At 45.6% G+C, this 16,256-nt stretch overlaps 1 protein-coding gene across 1 annotated transcript; it reads left to right on the plus strand.

Moving 5' to 3' along the window:
* The first annotated feature begins 398 nt into the window (after window positions 1-398).
* LOC144254250 (palmitoyltransferase ZDHHC19-like) lies at window positions 399-8,618 on the plus strand. Its single transcript, XM_077797266.1, has 6 exons — window positions 399-526; window positions 801-922; window positions 1,436-1,575; window positions 2,302-2,477; window positions 2,915-3,020; window positions 8,559-8,618. The coding sequence occupies exons 1-6, from the start codon at window positions 399-401 to the stop codon at window positions 8,616-8,618; spliced, it is 732 nt and encodes a 243-aa protein (XP_077653392.1).
* Window positions 8,619-16,256: the final 7,638 nt, after the last annotated feature.

Below are 16,256 nucleotides of genomic sequence, written 5' to 3' on the forward strand. Positions count from 1 at the left end.
AGGAACTAACGGGGGGCCCATGAGAAGTCCATTACTCCCTTCCAAGGGCCTCATCCCCAGTGGCCGAATTACCTCCCACTAGGCCCCAATTCTTGCAAGTTCTACCCCCTCAACACTGCCACACCAAGGACCTAGCGTCCAGCCTATGAACCTTTGGGGGACAAACTACATCCCATGCTCACAAGCTCCAACAAAGCCACCCGTGTAAGAGCAGGATGTCCCAGTCTACAAGTGTGTATGTGAGGGCAGAAGAGGGTTGAGGGCAGAGGGCACTGGAAGCAGCCAGAGCCCCCATTCCGGAACCCCTCTGATGTCACACTTGTAGTCATGGTACTCTGGGTGCCAACCCAGGAGAAGGAGCGGTTGGCTCTCATTTGTTTGAGAGCAGGCAGCGAAGCATGACTGTATCAGACGACTTATTGTCCCCACCCCAACCCCCAGCCAGATCCTGGCTTTTCTCGAGCCTTTGGGCTTGTGTGACTGGAGCAGCCCTGGTGTCTCTGAGCACCATATTCTTCACTTTCACGTGAGTCTCTGAGCCAGCTGTTGGGTTTCTCACCAAGAGACAGATGAGAAATAGACAGTGAGAGTGCAGAGGCAGGGAGGAGGAGGGAGGCCAGGAGGGGAAGGAGGATATTTAGTGAGAAGCACAGCGATGTGGGGAGCCTGAGGCTTTGGGAGGACTGTGGGAGGCTGGTAATGCTGGTGACACTTGGTGGAGGGAATGGGGTCTGTCTCCTTAAGCCTCATGGAGGCTCCGGGTTGCCCCCGACTAGAACTGAGTCTGGCCCTGGTTTCAGATGCCGAGCACTGGTGCAAAATGGAGAGTGGGTCTTTCCAGTGGCCTCAGGCCTTCTCTGCCTACTCAGTTTATATAGCCTCATTTCCATGAACATTTCAGATCCAGGCATCTTACACAGAGGTAAGGCCTCAGACCCCTGGGAGAGGGAGGTGGCACCCCAAGGGCTGGTGCCGACAGGGGCCATTTCTAAAGGGCTGACCCCCCTACCTGTGGCCTCAGGATCCCTTCTTACCCTGTTATCATTACTTGGGCCCTGGCACTTCATTTCCCAAGCCACTGAAGTGTGAAAAAACAGAATCCTGGAGGTTTTCCAGTTGCTTTAGAAGGGAGGACCCGGCAAGAGAGGCAGCAGGCTCTTCCAACCACGCAGTTCTCCCTTCCTCCTTCCCATTTCACACCCGACTCCAAGCACTGATCACTATTCCAAAGTGGGGAGCTCCACGTAGAGCTCTTGTGGCTGGAAAGCCCTTCTCTCTGTCCGCCCATCTGAGTGGTCAGCTTGCTCAACAGGGACCGGGATTCCCCTGCCCTCCTCCTCCCCACCTTCTTGTTGCCCAGTGATGCTATGGGGCTGCCCCGAGCATCAGAGTGATACCAGGGCCTCCTCCACTGCCCAAACCTCTTCCCTTGCAGGCGCCTTCGAGCAGGACCCTGAGGCACCGTACATGGCACGAGTGAATGGCAGGTTATATGACATGCCGTGGTGTCCCACCTGTAATTTTCACCGCCTGCCTCGAACCTTCCACTGCGAAAGTTGTGACATCTGTGTGGAAGTGAGTGTTCCTCCTCCCTGTCCATTCACCAACCCGTCCCCGGGCACCTGGCCAGGACCAGGAACCTCATGACATGGGTGGGCCAGGGGTGGGTATGAGACCATCTTCCCAAACTGCTTCTAGTGGCATATAGACGCCGACACCTCAGTGTCTACACCTGTCCAGGGAGGCTGGCCTTGCTTGCACAGGTACTGACATGCAAAGGGCATCCCCTCTGTGCTGAGCCTGGTGGAGTCAGGGGGAGGAAAAGCAGTGACTGTCCCCTCTCCTGGCTTGCTGATACTAGATCCCCAGCCCTTTAGGCTGACTGCTGCCCTGTCCTGGGAATCTTTGCCTGTCTTGGTCTGGGTGTCCCAGTTGGAGGGTTTCCTGGGTTCTGAGTGCATTTCTCTGATGTGCCCACACCCTGCTCGGGTTCACAAGTGCAGACAGCTGGTAGGGCAAGGGTGTTTCTTTTCATCCTTATCCATCCTGCTCCAAGTAACACCAGGCAGGTTTTGTCTCTAAAGACCTCACGCAGGACAGGTGACCTGATGAGCCATGGGGTCCTAACTGTGCTCTAACCATGGAAATGCCAGGTTCTCCCTGAGATGGGAACCCGTATGTAGGGCCAAGAGCAGGTGGCCTAGAGGGCTACGTTGGGAATAGGGGGTGATGGGCCTCAGGATTAGGGGGCGATGGAGGCCAGTCGGAACGGGACCCTGAGTCCTCATTCCTCTCTCCTAGGAGTTCGACCACCATTGCAGTTGGGTGAATAACTGTGTGGGGCACCGAAACATCCGGCTCTACCTGCTACTCCTCGTGTCCCTGTGCCTCTATCTGGGTAGTGTGCTGGCCACCTGCGTGCTTTTCATCTCACGCAGGAGGCACATGGCGTTTCTGGACCAAACCATGACCATGACGTATCCACACAGTCCCAAGGGCCCACACTGGGAAGAGCTGGTGTGGTGGGGAGGGAGGGGCAAACATCCCAGGAAGGGCGTGGTGACGGGGGAGGGGCTGACGTGGGCGGGGCTAGAGGGAGAAGTCACTTGAGAGGACCTGTGAAGGACATGTGGAAAGCCAGTGGGGTCAGGGAGATAGGCGGGGTAGGATGCCTGTGGAGTTAAGAATCTAGGGGGGCACAGAGTAGGGTACTGAAAGTTGGAAAGGGAAAGGTGGGAGGACAGTGTGGTGGAGTGAGGTTTCCCTTGGGTGTACTGGACTAACTGTCCAGTCCAGGGAGGGAGAGCTGGTGGGTTGTGCTAGCTGGGGCAGGAGGGAGGGAGGGAGGAGTCGCGTTGAAAGGCGGGGCCAGGGAGGAGCTCTTCCATGGCTTCCCTTCTTAGCCTGTGCACAGCATCCTAGTGGCTCTACCCGCTGGGGCCCTCCTGCTCCCTCTCATCCTGCAATTGTTAATCAAGGCAGTGGCGGTGGGCACTGCCAGGCGACCCTATGAGGATCAGGTAAGTGGTCTGAGTGCGTGTGCCCCTGGCTGTGTGGAGGCATCTTGCACCTCTGGAATTAGGCACTTTGTGCGCATTCTCCACTGCCCTTGGCCCTGATGGTGCCTCATGAGTTCTTCCATACCCACCCCTAAAGATGCAGCTCAGATATCTCTATATGCTGGATCTTGGTGGCCATTCTCCCTCCTGGGTGCATTGCATTGAAAGCCTACTGTGTGCTGGGTGTGGTAGGTGGCAGTTATTTAAGGGATGGGTATAGAGGTAAGTACATCATGCACTTGTGTTGATAAGCAACCTGCCATCAGAATAACACCAGAGACACCGGGAACACTCTGTGCGAGGGGTCAGTCCTGAGCCGTGTAGCAGACTGGAAGAAACTGGGAGTTTACTCTACGCTGCAGAGTAGAACATGCCACTCTCTGTGTCCTACGTGTGCTTTTGGAGAGGCAGACAGGAGGGCATTGACTGTGAGAGGTACAATTTTGCAGAAAGGCTCAGAAATCCAAAAACAGGGTGTTAACAGAATGATGAAGAAACGGAGCTAGTTCAAGCACAAGGTGGCATGGGCAATGAGGTTGACTCCATGGGAGTCAAGATTAGAAAGGCCCAGAAAGCCAAGCATGGAATTTCGTTTTGAAGAAGTGGAAACCTGGGAGCCATGGTAAAATTTTGTAAAAATGTCATTTTTTGACGGGTAATTACAAACAGTAAAATTCACCCTTTTTAGCCTATAGTTAGGGATTTTGACAAATGACATCATGTACTCTCCACCAAGATCAAGGTTAGCCAGTTTCATTACCTCAGAAAATCCTTTCATCTCTTGTTGTCATTTTCTCTCCCTGGGTCCTTGTGGTTTTTCTTTTTTCAGAATCATGCATAAATGGCGTTGTGGGCTTTCTAGTCTGGCTTCATTCACTGAGCATGATACATTTGAGATTCATCTATGTAGTTGCTCAGATCAGTAGTTTATTGTCTTTTGTTTCTGTGTAGTATTGTATTTCCCTACAGATTACTTTTACATTCACCAATTGAAGGATTTTTACTTTGCATCTAGATTTTGGCAGTATTTTTGTTGGTTTATTATTATTATTATTATTATTTGTACCAGGGATTGAACCCAGAGGTGCTTAACCACTGAGCAACAATCCCAGCCTCACCCCACTCCACCACCAGCATCCATATGTTTTCTTTTTGAAAAATTTTTAAAATTTTGAAAAAGAGTCTTACTAAGTTGCTTAATGCCTTGCTAAATTACTAAGTTACTGAGGCTTTGAACTTGCCACCCTCTTGCCTTAGCCTCCCAAGCCATTACAGGCATGGGGAACTGTGCCCAGCCAGTTTTGGGCAGTTATAAATAAAGCTGCTACAACAACCATTGGTGCATAGACATGTGGACATAAGTTTTCATTTCTGTTTGGGTAAATTGTTAAGGGTGGCATTGCTGAGTCATAAGGTAAACATGTGTGACTTGTTAGGAAACAACTGTACCGTTTCTACTTTCTACCAATAATGAATGAGAATTCCAGTTGCTCCACATCCTCACTAGATTTTGACACTGTCATTTGTTACTATTCTTTTTTTGTTTTCAAATTTTAGCCTAATAAATGAGTAGTGGTATCTCATTAGGTCTCCAGTCTGTATTTTCCTAATGACTAACAATGTTGAGCATATTTTCATGTTTTCTCAGCCATGGGTATATTGTTGGTGAAGTGTTTGCTCCAATCTTTTTGCCCATTTTTTTTTTTAAATGTGTTGTTTTCTTACTGAGTTTCAGGAGTTCTCTATACTGGATTGAGATCTATGTTTTGCAAATCTTTTTTTGCAATTCATGGCTTGTCATTTCATTTTCTTCACAGCATCTTCCATAGAGCAGGAGTCCTTAGTGTTGCTGTTTTTCCAGTACTGGAGATCGAATCGGGTGCTCAGCCACTGAGCTTCCTCCCCAGCATTCATTGTTGTTCACTCTGAATGGAACCTCATGTCCTATGTGAGGAACAGTTTTATTGCTTTCTTTCCCATCTGTGTGTCTTTATTGCTTTTTCTTTGAGCATCCACGAGGTATGATAGGAGTGGGCATCTCTGCCATGGGATTCCTTTAGTATGGCATTCACTTGACTAAAGGCTCTTTCAGCAAGACTGGTGGGCAGCATCAGTGGGGGAGGGGAAGCTACAGACCCCAAGACAGCTGAAAAGACAGAGGAGCCTCTGCTCATCACCTCCCATCCTTTGGGTCAGCCCCCCACCACTGCTATATGTGGTTCCCTCCCACCTGTGACTCCTGTGCTTGGCCCTTATTCCTCAGCCCTGTGGTCTGCCTGTCTTCTCTCTCCAGCTTCACTCCATCATTGAGTTTGCCTGGCAGCCTTTTCCCTTCCTCCATCCTGTGGTTTTTCCAGCCCCAGGTCAGGCCATAGGCCATTGCCCTTCCTCCTCTGCTCAGAATGAGGCCCTCCAAGTCCAGGATCCCCAGGTCTCAAGGGACCTAAATGTGGTCTGCACTCTAAGATTCAACAGATAGGGCTCCTTTCTGTAATTGGCAGCACTAATTTCAGGCACTGATCCCATGTTCCAACTTTCATTCCCACCATACTCCATTCCCTGACTTCAACTCCTCCTAGAGTTACTTGCTTGGTGGTTGGTGGCAAAGACTCTGGTGAAGACCACATAAGTTCAAATCACAGCTCTAGAACTGACCAGCAGGGAGACCCTTGGGTATGCTACTTAGCCCCTGGTCACTCAATTTCCCTATCTGTAAAACAGGGAATTGTGGGTTAATTCAGGTAAACCACATAGAACAGTGGTTGGTACCAGAAAGTGCCCTATGTGCTGCTGTTACTATTACTACCATTCCTTCCCATGGTCATCTACACATGTTTGTGCCTCATCTTAAAAGCCATACAAGTCTCACCCTTAATATCCCAGGCCTCCACTCCACCAGTTGTACCTTCTGGGCCTTATTTCCTGAAAGAGTTGACCTTGTTCACTAGCTCCCCCTTCACTTCTTGGGCCAGGTCAGCCCAGACCTTGCTGTCAGGATGATGCTCTCATTAATGGCCAAAGCCAGCACACATCTTCAGACTACTCTTTCTGAACTGGACACAGCTTCTGAAACCAGAAGTAACTGTCTCAGCACTTAACTCTCTGGGCTTCTCCTTTGCATGCACCTGGGTGCTGTGATCTGGGTTGCCTACATGGTTCTCTCTGCTCTACCTGGGCCACTCCCCATGGTGCTCAGGGCCTCATGTTGCAGCTGCCCTCACCACTGAAAGTAGTCTGGCCATGCTGTTTGCAGGGTGCTTTCCATCCCCAGTGCAGTGACTGTTCTTTATTTTTTTGCTACTCGGTATTGAACCCAGGGGCACTTTACCACTGAGCTATATCCCCAGTCCCTGCTACTTTTTATTGTAAATCAGGGTCTCACTGTTGCTGAGGTCTCACTGTTGCTGAGGCTGGTCTCAAACCTGCCTCAGTGTCCCAAGTCACTGGGATTACAGGTGTGTGCCACTGTGCCTGGTTGGACAGAAGCATTTTTGATGCCCTAAAATATTTCTGGCTGAGGGTGCATCTCCGTGGTAGAGTGTGTACTTAGCATGTGCAAGGCCTTGAATTTTTTAATCCCCAGCACACAGAGAAAAGAAATCTGAATAAATGAGTGAACCAACAAACAGAAGAATCAACATTTGGGGATAGAAGGAAAGAGAGAAAGGAACAGAGAGAAGCCTGGTGCCCTGATCCCCCAAGATAAGGGGAAGAAGGAGAGGCAGCAGGAAGTTGGGCAGAAAATGCGGCCAGAAGATGCTGCTGGATTTGGGTCCTGTGGAGTGTGAGGGTGTTTGAGACACAGAATTGGAGCAGGAGCCCCAGGAGTGGAGCCAGTGAGAGAGGCTGGTCTGGGTGCCTCAGAGCTGTTGGATTCTAGTTGTGTGTGATAGGGTTCCATGTGGGGGGAGGAAGGTATTCAAATTTACTGCTCAGTTCTTAGATATTTATTAACTATCATTCCTGAAGCATTTTCTATACTTTATGTACAATCAGTATTTTCTATACATGATATATATCTAATCAAACATTCTTTCTCTAAGTTTCAAAATTCTGTGATTTTTTTTAATACTCTGCCATTAATTAATTTATTTCTTCTGGTACTAGGGATTGAACCCAGGGGTGCTTTACCACCAAAGTTGCATCCCTAATTCTTGCTATATTTTGTTTTGAGATAGGGTGTCACTAAATTGTTGAGGGCCTTGCTAAGTTGTTGAGGCTGGCCTTGAACTTGCGATCCTCCAGCCCCAGAATCCCAAGTCCCTGGGATTCCAGGTGTGCACCACTGCACCTGGTGGTATACTCATTTCTTAAGTGCTGTGAACACCTTAAAGGAGGCAGAACCTCATAGAGTACAATGATTCATGTTGCTTTTTGGACATATTCCAGAGCTGTTCTGATGTGGAATCATCTTTCCTTCTGGTGGAGAAGAGTGTTTGAAGATGAAATTCTTCATGCATAGGCCATCGGAGAGTTGGTGTAGATAGAAGTGCTGCTGAGCCACTTGCCATTATAACAGAGTTTTTGCTACCTAAAGCTCATGAAGTTGGGGTGAAACTCAACCTGGTCTGGAAGGAGGAGGGGTCAAGGCTGACGGATGGACTCAGGGGAAAGAGAAAGTAGAATAATGGAGAGGAGAAGCCACTCAGTGTCCAGGAAAGACATGACCTTTGAGCTTGACCTTTCCTGCTTTGTGTACTGAAGGTCTTCAGCTCAGATTTTCCTGGAAAATCTGATTTTTGACTAGGGAAATATGTCTGGCCATCCCCTGCTGCCACTGGCCTCCCAGATAGTGAAATTCAATGAAGGTAGATTTTTAGAAAAAAATGAGAGGTAAGAGAGTAAAGTGGTGACACCATCTTTGGATCAGTTGAGCAGAACAGCACTAGAAAGATCTTAAAAGGTACCTGGAAGGATGAGGTGAGAGGACAGGTGTGTCCAATAGAGACAGAGCAAGGATCCTGCAAAGGGAGGCACAAGGGGATGAGGAGCCCTGAGAAGGCAGGAGAGGTGGGTGCTGGGTCAGCACTGTCTGTGGAGAGCTGCTCACAAGTGGGTTGAGGAAGGTCACTCTTCCTAGGAGCCTGGGAAGGCAGGAGGCCCTGGGTCACTCTTAGAGCCTTGCCACGGGCCCAGGTTGAGCCCTGGCTTAGCTGACCAACTTAGCAAGGGTCACTGGGAGATGGCCTTGCCGAGTCCTGCTGATTCTGAGCTCCTGTTCCCTTCTTCATCTCCCTCCAGCACGATAACCCTTATAACCAGGGCTGCACAAGGAATTTCTACATCACGCTATGTGCATCCTTGGGACCCAAGTGAGTTGGTAAACCAAGGGCTCAAGTGGTGGACCCTGGGGCTGGTGGGGTGGGGTGAAGCTGGGTCTATTTCCCTGGTCTCTGTCCGCAGCTCCCAGGCCTTAACACTTCCTGTTCCTTTCCTTTGGGGTTTTCTCCAGGGCACTCTGGGAGTTTCTGGGAATTTCACTCTTCCTTGGTGTTGTAGGTTTTTGCCCCAAGATATGTGGTAGAGGGGAATGGCAGCCTGGATAAGGCTCCTGGATGAGAGCCCTGGGCTCTGTGCTTTCCCAGCTGAGGGGTGAGTGTGGTCAGGGAGACCAGGCCAAGGTGGGTAGTGACTCCTTGCATTTGGCCTGTTGCTTCCCAGGTACATGTCTGAGGCTGTTTGCCTTCAGATGGAGCAGGACACCAACTGGAGGCCAACCTGACATCATAAAGACCTCCTTGGGCCCAGGTCTGCAACTCAGGCCCCCCCAAGGTAAGTCTGCACCTTTATAGAAGGTAAGGAGTATCAGGTGAGCTTTGAAACATGGGGGTCTGAGGTTGCACATGTATTGGGGGAAGCCCCCGATGTTGGGCTGGCCCTGAAGCTGAAGCCCTTGGAGCCTAAGAAGTGAGATTATGGACCTGGAGGGTGCAGGGTCCAGGTCACAGGGCTTCAGAGCACACCCAGGTGTTCCTGGATAGAGAAAGAGAAAAGACTGCACTGCTAATTAGCTGGTTGGCCTTGGGACAGTCCCTTACCTTCCTCAGCCGTTAATGAGGTCTGAGACTATTCCAGTAGCTTATAATGTTTTAAAGGAGATTCTTTTTTTTGTAATTTAATTTAAATTTTTACTCAGTCCCATGTGAAACAGATGGAATGGAGCATTAGGAGTGCAGTGGGCTGGGTATCCCCCAGTGCCCCCCAAGGGCCCTTGCAATGACTTGTGGTACCAACCCTCTCCTTTTTCCTGCCTCCAAGAGCTGAGGGAGTTGACTGTGAGCAGTGGGGTGGAGGTTAGGGAGAGAGCCCCCAGGTACTGACTCTGTGTTTATCTTCCCATCAGCCCAGTGCTACAACATCCCACCAGGTGATGCCAGGATGTGAGCCCTACACGGAGGTCTTGCAGGCCTGAGCCCCCCCACTCAATCCCCTGTTGGGGGTGCCATGACCTCCACAGTTATCTAATCCTTATAAAATATATTTTTTGTTGCTTTTTATGGCTTCTCTGCCTGTTTATTCTACGTTCATAGAATCGTGTTTCTCTGTGGGTGTGGGGAGGCTATGAAGGCTGGCAGGCAGGGACAGAGCCCTCCTGGAAGGGGAGAAGATCCTTGCTCTCTGGAGACCCAAGCTCAGGAACCAATACTGTCTGGCTTTTTGACCTTGGGCAAGACACTTAGCATTTCTCTCATCCTTAAAATATGGCAACAGTAATAATCACAGTGGCTGACCTGGCTGGCTTCCTGGCAAGGGCTGGAGATGAGAGGAGAGAAAACTGACCAGCCTGGATAATACCAAGTGCACCTCAAACTACTCCACAAAATAGAAATGGAACTTATTTATTAGTAGTTCTAATTGTGTGTGTTTGTGAGTGAGTGTGTGTGTGTGTGTGTGTGTGTGTGTGTGTGTGAGAGAGAGAGAGAGAGAGAGAGAGAGAGAGAGAGAGAGAGAGAGAGATTGATTGTGTGTGGTACTGAGGATCAAATCAAACCCAGGGCTTTATGCATAGTAGGCAAGCGCTCCACCACTGAGTTACATCCCCAGCCCTTTTTTATTTTCAGACGTGCTCTCACTAAATTGGCCAGGCTGGCCTCCAACTTGTGGTCCCCTGTCTCAGCCTCCCCCATAGCCTCCCAAGTTACAGGAGTTAACTGCCATGACTATCTTAGGGTTTTCTATATGCAAGATCTTTCCACCTGCAAGTAATTTCTTCTTTCTTTCTCACCTGGATATTAAATATTTTTCTTGCCTAATTTCTGTGGCTGAAACTTTTAATAAATATAAGATTTTTCATTAATGCCCTTCATAAGGTTGAGAAAATTACCTTTTATCTCTGTGTGTGTCTTTTGTAATTATGGAAAGGTATTAGATTTTGTCAAATGCTTTTTCTGCACCAAATGATCATGTATGATATTTTTCTTCCACTATTAATGTGGTGTACTACAAATTGACATTTTCTCCAAGTTTTAGTGTTTAATAATTAATAGCTTGACTGACCAGGTCCAAGACACAAAGATATACACTATGTTCAAGAAACTGGGGGGAAATTACTCTATAAACTATGTGATAAGAATGGGCATTATAATATAAAACCTTTCAACACATAGTAGTTAGCTGCAGGAAACCATGTTTAGCTTAGGAAAATGGTATTCCAAATTTCAGTGTAAACTACTAGCAAACTTCAATTCCTTTGTGTGGCAACTATCATTTCTGTTTTCAAACTCTTTCACCCCAGCCTGCTTTTTAAGGTCTGGAGTATTTTTTTCCCAATCACAAGTGTGATTACCAATAGTGTCGATTCTTACAATGATCTGATGAGACACGGTCTGACATGTATCTTGCATTCATTGCACCACCAAGGTGATCCTGCATGATGCTGGAGTCAGTCTTGGCCATCTCCCCAGTTTCCAGTTTGGTAATGATGTCTCAAACTATCACCTATAAAACATCTTTTGGGGGGAATGTACTAGGGATTTAACCAGGGGATGATTTATCACTGAGATTTGTCCCCAGTCCTATTTATTTTTTATTGAGTTTCAGGGTCCCACTAAGTTGCTGAGGACCTGACTAAGCTGCTGAGCCTGGCCTCAAAATTATGGTCTTCCTGTCTCAGCCTCCAGAGTTGCTGGAATTATAGACACGTGCCACCATGCCCAGCTATACTCTACTTTTAAATGTTGAATCATTTTTGCATTTCTTGGATAAATCCCAGTGGCAATGATACATAATATTTTTAATATGCTGCTGAATTTAGGTTGTTAAGGTTTTCTAAAATATTTATTTTTTAGTTGTAGTTGAACACAATACCTTTATTTCATTAATTTATTTTTTTGTGTGTGTGATGCTGAGGATCGAACCTAAGGGCCTCGCACATGCTAGGCAAGTACTGTACCGCTGAGCCACAATCAAAGCCCCAGTTGTTAGATTTTTTTAAGAAAGATTTCTGTATTTAATACTCATAAAGGGAATTAGTCTTAGTTTTCCCCTATGATGTCTTTGTTTGGCTTTGGTATCAGGGTAATATTGGTCCTGTAAAGTGAGTTGGGAATTGTTCCTTCCTCTTCTACTTCTTGGTAGAGTTTGAGAAGGAGTAATGTCTATTTAAAGTTTTGGTAGAATTTACCAGGGATCCCATAGTTTTCTTTAGAAGAGTCTACTAGTTTGTCAATCTTGTTGATTTTCCCCTTTACTACCTTTAGCTGTTTTAGACTGGATTCTAATTAGTTATTGGTTTTTAAAAATTTAAGTGCAATTCTAGTATCAGTTCTATTGACATTATGAAATACTGCCTCTTGCAAGAATTTCACTTTGTAATATATTGTCATTGCAAAAATATTTTATGTGGCAGCTGAGATTGGTGGGAAATTAAGATGCTAGTGTGTTATTGTTTTGCTTTGTTTCTTTGTTATTAATAATTTGGGGTTTTTTTTAGGTTTACACTAGAGTGTATTTTGACATATTATACATACATGGAGTGTAACTCCCCATTCTGGTAGTTGTACATGATGTGGAGTTTCACTGGTGGTGTGTTTATATATGAACATTGGAAAGTCATGTCCAATTCATTCCACAGTCTTTCCTTTTCCCATTCTCTCTCTCTTCCCTTCATTATCCTTTGTGTGTTAGCACAAAGTGCAGTGAACTTATATTCTTCCCTCCCTTACCCCTCTTATTGTGTGTTAGCATCTGTATATCAGAGGGAACATTCAGCCTTTGGTTTTCTGGGATTGGCTTATTGTATTATTGCTTTCAAAAAAAATTTATATTTTTAAATTGTAGATGGACAGAATACCTTTATTTTATTTTTTAAATAAGGTGTTGATGATCAAACCCAGTTCCTCACTCATACTAGGCAGTGCTCTGCCACTGAACTACAGCTCTAGCCCCTTGCTTTGTTTTTTTGAGATGGGGTTTCATTATACTATTCTGGCTGGCCTCGAATTTGTGGTCTTTCCTGTCTGAGCCACTGAGTAGCTGGGATTATAGGCCTATGCCACCATGCTTGGCTCAAGATGCCAGTTTTAAATGAAAGAAGATGTTTGAGTTCATAAGTAAATATTTTTGTGTTATGGTTTGTATGTGTGTGTGTGTGTGTGTGTGGGAGGGTGGTTTAATGTGGTACTGGGGATCCAACCCATGGCCTGCCTCACATGTGCTAGGCAAGCGCTTTACCACTTACGTATGACACCAGTCCTTGTATGGGGTTTTGTTTACTACATAACATAATTCTATGGATTCAGATGATAACAACCAAGAATTCAAAAAGCTTTTTGTATTTGAAAACTATAAAAAAAAATTCAAAATACGTGGTGCTAAAATCAATAGATTAATGAAACAAAATGTCCACACACAGACTCTAGAGATAAACATGCAGGATGTTTACAGGGAATGGTTTGGGGATAAACACCCCTGGAAGGAAGGGAAGGGGAGGAGAATATGCAAGACTGAGCAGAGGGGAGTCACCTGAGGTAGGGGCCCAACAAAAGCTCAGCAAACCCAAAGGTCACGTGGCCCTTCAAATTTGTCCTGCTTTGGGGTACAGTGGCTGGGCCTGTATGCCTGTAGTGACCACTCCTTGGATACAATCTGTCCCTGGAAGAAGGGGAGGCAGGACCCAGATTTGGAGCTATCTCCCACCCACACTCCAGCAGCTGGGCAGGTAAGTTCTTCATTCTGGAGGGGAATCTGGGAGGCACCTCACAGGGTCCACTCCGCAGATCTGAGTATATATGAAGAACTCAGTGTCTGTTTAAGTGTTGGTCATGAATCCGGGAAATGAAATCTACTTGATAAGTGATGCTGGAAACATAGATTGTAACCACGGGGAACACACATGGATTAGACTGTTATCTTACCTGACATTAATTTCAGATAGATTAAAGAATTGAAAGAAAAAAGAAACAATATACCTAATACTTGTCAGCTTGAAGGAGAGGGAAACAGAAGTAAACTTAGATGATTCCAATAAAATAATTAATAGATTTGATCACATAAAACAAACATTTTGCATTCAAAATTTTACACAAATTTAAAAGGCAAACAACAAAACTGAGAACATGTTTGCAATAAAAACATTGAAAACATTAACATGTATTCATTTATATTTGATTGGTTCTTTATGTTATCCTATCCTTCCCTCCCCTTTCCTTTATTTTTACTCCACCTTCTGCATTTGACAGAAATCATTTGATCTTTGAATTTCTGAGTTTGGATTTTTTTCACTTAGCATCATATTCTCCATTACCATCCATTTACTGGCAAATGCCATAATTTTGTTCTTTTTAAAAAAGTGATCCTGTAACTAAAAAAGAAACCCAAAACTTAGGTCAAAACTACAATGAGCTACCACTTCACACCCACTAGGATGGCTATTATCAAACCAACACCAGCACCACCAAACAAAAAGTGTTATCAAGTATGTGGAGAAATTGGATCCCTCGTGCATAATTGATGGGAATATGAAATGATACAGCTACCATGGAAAACATTATGGCAATTCCTCAAAGAATAAAGCAGGTAATTCCCATATGATCCAGCAATTCCACTCCTGCAGATAGATCTGAAAGCATTAAAAGCAATGACTTGAACAGGTATTTGCATATCAACGTTCACAGCAACATTATTTATAGTAGCCAAAACGTAGAAGCAACTGCAATGTTCATTGGCAGATGAATGGATAACAAAATATGACATAGAGTGGAATATTATTTATTCATTTATATAGAATGGACTAAAATCCAGCTTTAAAAGAAATGAATTCTAACTTATGCTCTGATATGGACAAAACTTGAAAATACTATTATGGTAATGAAATAAACCGAATCCAAAAGGATAGCCTATATGATTTATCCATTTATCTGAGATCCCTAGTATAGTCAAACAAAGACAGGAAGTAGAGCAGTGGGGGTAGAGGGAAGGAGGAGGAGGTGATGAATGGGCACAGAGTTTCTCTTTGAGGTGATGAAAAAGTTCTGGAGGTGGATGGTGGTGATGGTTACCTAACAAGGGGAAGGTACTTTATGCTGCAGAACCAGACACTTATAAATGGTTAAAGTGGTAAATTCTATGTTAGGTATGTTTACCATGATAAGAAAAGAAAATCCCAGCACATCCACACCAAACTGTGTCCAATCTTGCTTCTAACTTGTGATCCTCCTGCCTCAGCCTCCTTAGTTGCTGGGATTACAGGTGTGCACCACCATGCCTGGCCATTACAATTTTTAAATAATTTTTTTTAAAGAAAGGAATAAAAGAAAGAAAAGAAAAAGAAAAAAAAAAAACAACAAAGTAAAACATTAAAGCATTGTCCAGGAAGAGGATCCTGTAGGTGACTGAATTCCTGTGATCCCAAAAGAAAAGCCAGGTTTCCCAGGTTCACCATCAGTCACTGGGACAGTGAGCACACTCTGAAGAGCAAGTGGTGGAAACCAAAGCAAAGTTAAGGTAGAAGTAGAAAGCAAGGGCAGCAGACAATGGATGTGCATTTAAGGCTGTTGGTAAAACTCTATTTTCTGTTCTTTTCTTGCTCCTGGCACACAGGAAAAACATTTCTTAGCCCCTTGGATTTAGAAGTTGTTACTGCTTCTCCTGCTGTGGCAAGAGGAAGAAGCCTGGCTTTGAGAAGAAGGTGGGCATGTTAGATTAGAGTAGCTTGCATTTCTGGGTCCCTGCATCAAATACAGTTGCTCTAAGGAGTCACTTTAGTCTGTAGAAGACCTTGCCTAAATGAAGAAAGATGTGGGGCATTTCTGTGCTCAATTGGGGGCTGTTTGTCATAGCAGTATAACCCAGCTTATTCTAACTAATGCAGATGGAGCCTTGCTGAGAGGATCAATAGAATGAGGAGGGGCTTTTTTGAAAAAAAGAATGAAAACAACCTTCCTAGTTATCATTTCTACCTATCCATTTGTTCTTTTTCCCTGAGAGAAGCCACTTGAATGTCACACTCCCTAGAAGAGGCATTCTTAAGTATAGGAAAGGCTTGAAAATTTTCATGTACTAAGAATGATCCCAAAGAGATGGAGAAGGGGACTTGCCTGGTCATTCAAATTTAACAGATGACAGCAGGTATGCAATTCCCAACAAAAGAGGAAAGTTTAATTTGCCTTAAGAAGAGAGTCACTTCTTTCTTGGTGTCTTAGTCCATTTTGTGCTTCTATAAAAGAATCCCTGACATGGGTAATTCATAAAGAACAGACACTTGTTACCTTTCTGGAGGATGAAAGTTCAAGGTCAAGGACTCCTTATTTTGCTAGGGCCTTCCTGCTGTGCCATCCCACAGTGAATATGACATAGAAAGTGGGAGAAAAAGATCAAGGGAGAAATAGGGTTGAAGAGAATGTACTTCTGTGATACTCAAGCAAATAACACATCCTCCCCATATTCTCTGCTTATTTGGCTCTTTCTGTTTTCTGTTTTCTTTCTGTTTCTTTTCCTGTCCATCACTCCTCCAGTCCTAGAAAGTTGATCAGGCTGAGTGGAGAAAGGGTCTCCCTAGGGGCTGGGGTGAGGATACGTGAAGAGGCACAGGGACCTTCCTGTGTCCTTTTCTTTCTCCCTAAGCCTCATCTTAAAATGGACAGATGAGTACCAGGGCTGTCTCTCGCATCCCTACCTCCAGGACTCATGCTCGGGCTCCATGCACACAGAGTGGGGGGTCTTGCCAGGTACTGCTGCTCCCTGCGTGAGCTGCAACTT

This window comes from Urocitellus parryii, chromosome 4 (genome assembly GCF_045843805.1).
Source record: "Urocitellus parryii isolate mUroPar1 chromosome 4, mUroPar1.hap1, whole genome shotgun sequence".
Lineage (NCBI taxonomy): Eukaryota > Metazoa > Chordata > Mammalia > Rodentia > Sciuridae > Urocitellus > Urocitellus parryii.

What these genes read in the sequence shown, in the direction of transcription:
- LOC144254250 (XM_077797266.1), top strand. Translation starts at nt 399, where the DNA reads ATGACTGTATCAGACGACTTATTGTCCCCACCCCAACCCCCAGCCAGA. An exon ending in ACCATATTCTTCACTTTCAC is followed by an intron (nt 527 to 800) that starts GTGAGTCTCTGA and finishes CCCTGGTTTCAG; the next exon opens with ATGCCGAGCACTGGTGCAAA. An exon ending in GTTGTGACATCTGTGTGGAA is followed by an intron (nt 1,576 to 2,301) that starts GTGAGTGTTCCT and finishes CCTCTCTCCTAG; the next exon opens with GAGTTCGACCACCATTGCAG.